Raw genomic sequence first — 2,567 nt, forward strand, 5'->3', positions numbered from 1 at the left:
AAAAAAAAAAAAAGTTACTGGCCAAAAAGAAGATTAAGTCAAGGAGCCCTACTTCATAAGGACTACAATTTTTTAAGATATAATAATTCTATTTTCCCAGCCTCTCATCAATAACCCTAACAGTTTCCATTCCCTCAAGCTTGGTGCAATGGAATGAAAAGAAGTGAGTTAGGCAAGAATATTCATTAAGAATCTCTGGAAATAAAGAAGATTGAGGTTGGTTCTAGTCTTAGTTACAGACATACAATAGATGGTCAGTGTTTATGGAATGAACAAAAATGTACATTTAAAAATGTGTTGGCACAGGTCCCAGGTTGAAAGTACAATACTTAGTACTAGACTTCTCCATTGAGTCTTTTTTTTGGGGGGGGGGAGGGCCTCCAAAGATTTAGATTTTTTGTTGTTGGTTTTTTAACTTTTTATTCTGATTTCAATGAAGGTTTACAGAGTAAACTGGTTCTCCATTCAACTCTTCATGCATGCTTTGTTTTGTGACACTGAATACAGTGCCCACAATGTAACAGCATTCTTCCCACTTCCTCCCTGTGGTTACCATTTCCACTTGTCCTTCTTTCCTATCCATTCCTGCCTTCTGAGCTTTATCCCTCAGCAAATGCTACCCTTTGGATGGTTGAATGTTCTAAGGAGTGTGTACCTCCCTGGCATTACTACTCACCTTGTAAGCCTGATTATTGTTTGGCTGAAAGTTGAGCCATGGGGGTGAGTTCAATTTCAGGATTGAAGAGTCCTTTAGGGCCATAGTCTCAGGGGTTCCACCAGTCTCTATCAGACCAGTAAGCCTGGTCTTTATAATTATTATTTGGACATAGAAAGGAGAACAAAACTCCATTAAGTCTTAAAGACTTCTATATTCTCTTTAACTACCAATGAACTGATCACTGCCTCTAAGGACAAGCTCTGAGGCAAACCATGCAAACATCCATCCAGCAGAAAAATGTGCCAACACAACAGAGTAACCTGTATTTCACTGGTATCCTACAACACATCTACTTCTTGATTTCAGGAAATTGGTCTTTTTCCATCATAAAGATATTAAGAGGTAAATAGGGAAAAGATGATCAAGACTGTGCCATAAAAGCCTATCCCTTTATAATCACAAGAAACGAATCTGAAAACCAAAGAACCATTCCCAAGAGGAATCCCATTTCTACTCCATTACCTAGCATCTACTCACTTTGACTGCTGGCCTGTTGTCCATTTGCAGGTACTGGTGGGGGTAGTGGCTGCTGCTGTTGCTGCTGTTGTTGCTGCTGGTGGTGCGGCTGGTGGTGATGTTGATGATGCTTCCTTGGAGTATGGTTTTGCTTCTCCAAGTTAAAGGTTTTATTGCTCTGCATTTTTGTAACCTAAAAAAGAAAAGGGGGACCATCAAATACATTCACTACCAAGAATGCATTCAAAATCATCTTCCTGATGGGTTATTGTATCATTTATCACCTTTAGTATTCTTGGCCAGATTCAAACAATTGGTTACTTTGAGCAAATATGTACGAGTATAATTCAAAAACATCTAAACTCCACCAGGCATTAGCAGTTATGTTATACATAGAAACTAGACAAATACTGGATGAGAATTGCACACTAGAATGACTTAAGGAAACTTCCAGTTCAATATAATTCTATACATTAATAGGAAACCACTTTCCCAAGATAATCTACCCCCTAAAAATAGCCCTATCACATATTAAAAGAAGCCCTGGCAGTGTAATGGTTAACCACAAGACTGGCAGTTTGAACCCACTAGCTCTGGTGGCGTAGTGCCTTAGGCATTTGACTGCTAACCAGAAGGCTGGTGGTTCAAACCTACCAGCCACTCCTTGGAAGGAAGGTTGGGCAATCTACTTCTGTAGTGATACCGTCTCAGAAACTCAAGGAGGGGTCGCTATGAGTCGGATCTGACTCGACAGCAGTGAGTTTTGTTTTTTTGGTAAGTGGGCCCACTAAAGAAAGATCTGGCAATCTGCTTCTATAAAAATTATAGCCAAGAAAACATAAGGGGCAGTTCTACTCTGTCACATGGGGTCACTATGAGTTGGTATCAACTCAACAGCAACAACATCAAATACTAAAGAATACTACAGGAGATATTAGAAAATGAACAGCAGGAAAAATATGGTCTGTGGAGTTAGACATAATTAGATGTGAATCACGGTCCTGATATATGTTAACCATGTACTACTTAGTAAAATTCTTCTGCTTCTCTTCTTCAGCTACTATAAAGAAAATGATAAAAATATTTACCTCTCAAAGCAGCTGAAAGAATTAATAAGTGAAAACACTAGCTCAGTACTGGCATATAAATTAAAAAGGAAAAGAAACAGCTACTATCAAGTCAATTCCAATTCATGGTGGCCCCATGTGTGTCAACAGTAGAACTATACTCTACCATAGGGTCTTCAATGACCAAATTTTCAGTAAAGACAGGCTTTTCTTCTAAGGCACCTTGGAGTAGACTCAAACCTCCAACCTACCAGTTAGTAGCCAAGCACATTTACAATTTCCACCACCCAGGGACTCCAGCCTTTAACAAGCACTCGGTAGAAATT

The 2,567-nt window shown here is 39.2% G+C and overlaps 1 protein-coding gene across 1 annotated transcript in view; it reads right to left on the bottom strand.

The window, feature by feature from the left end:
* The window catches only part of NONO (non-POU domain containing octamer binding), a 7,730-nt gene extending 6,372 nt beyond the window's left edge, over nt 1-1,358 (bottom strand). Inside the window, exon 1 of the mRNA XM_007958893.2 lies at nt 1,196-1,358. Within this exon, the coding sequence (XP_007957084.1) occupies nt 1,196-1,358 (163 nt within the window). The remainder of the gene's footprint in view (nt 1-1,195) is intronic.
* Between the last annotated feature and the right edge of the window lie 1,209 nt (nt 1,359-2,567).

Source organism: Orycteropus afer, unplaced genomic scaffold (genome assembly GCF_000298275.1).
Source record: "Orycteropus afer afer isolate SDZICR_OR568_19922 unplaced genomic scaffold, OryAfe1.0 scaffold01194, whole genome shotgun sequence".
NCBI lineage: Eukaryota > Metazoa > Chordata > Mammalia > Tubulidentata > Orycteropodidae > Orycteropus > Orycteropus afer.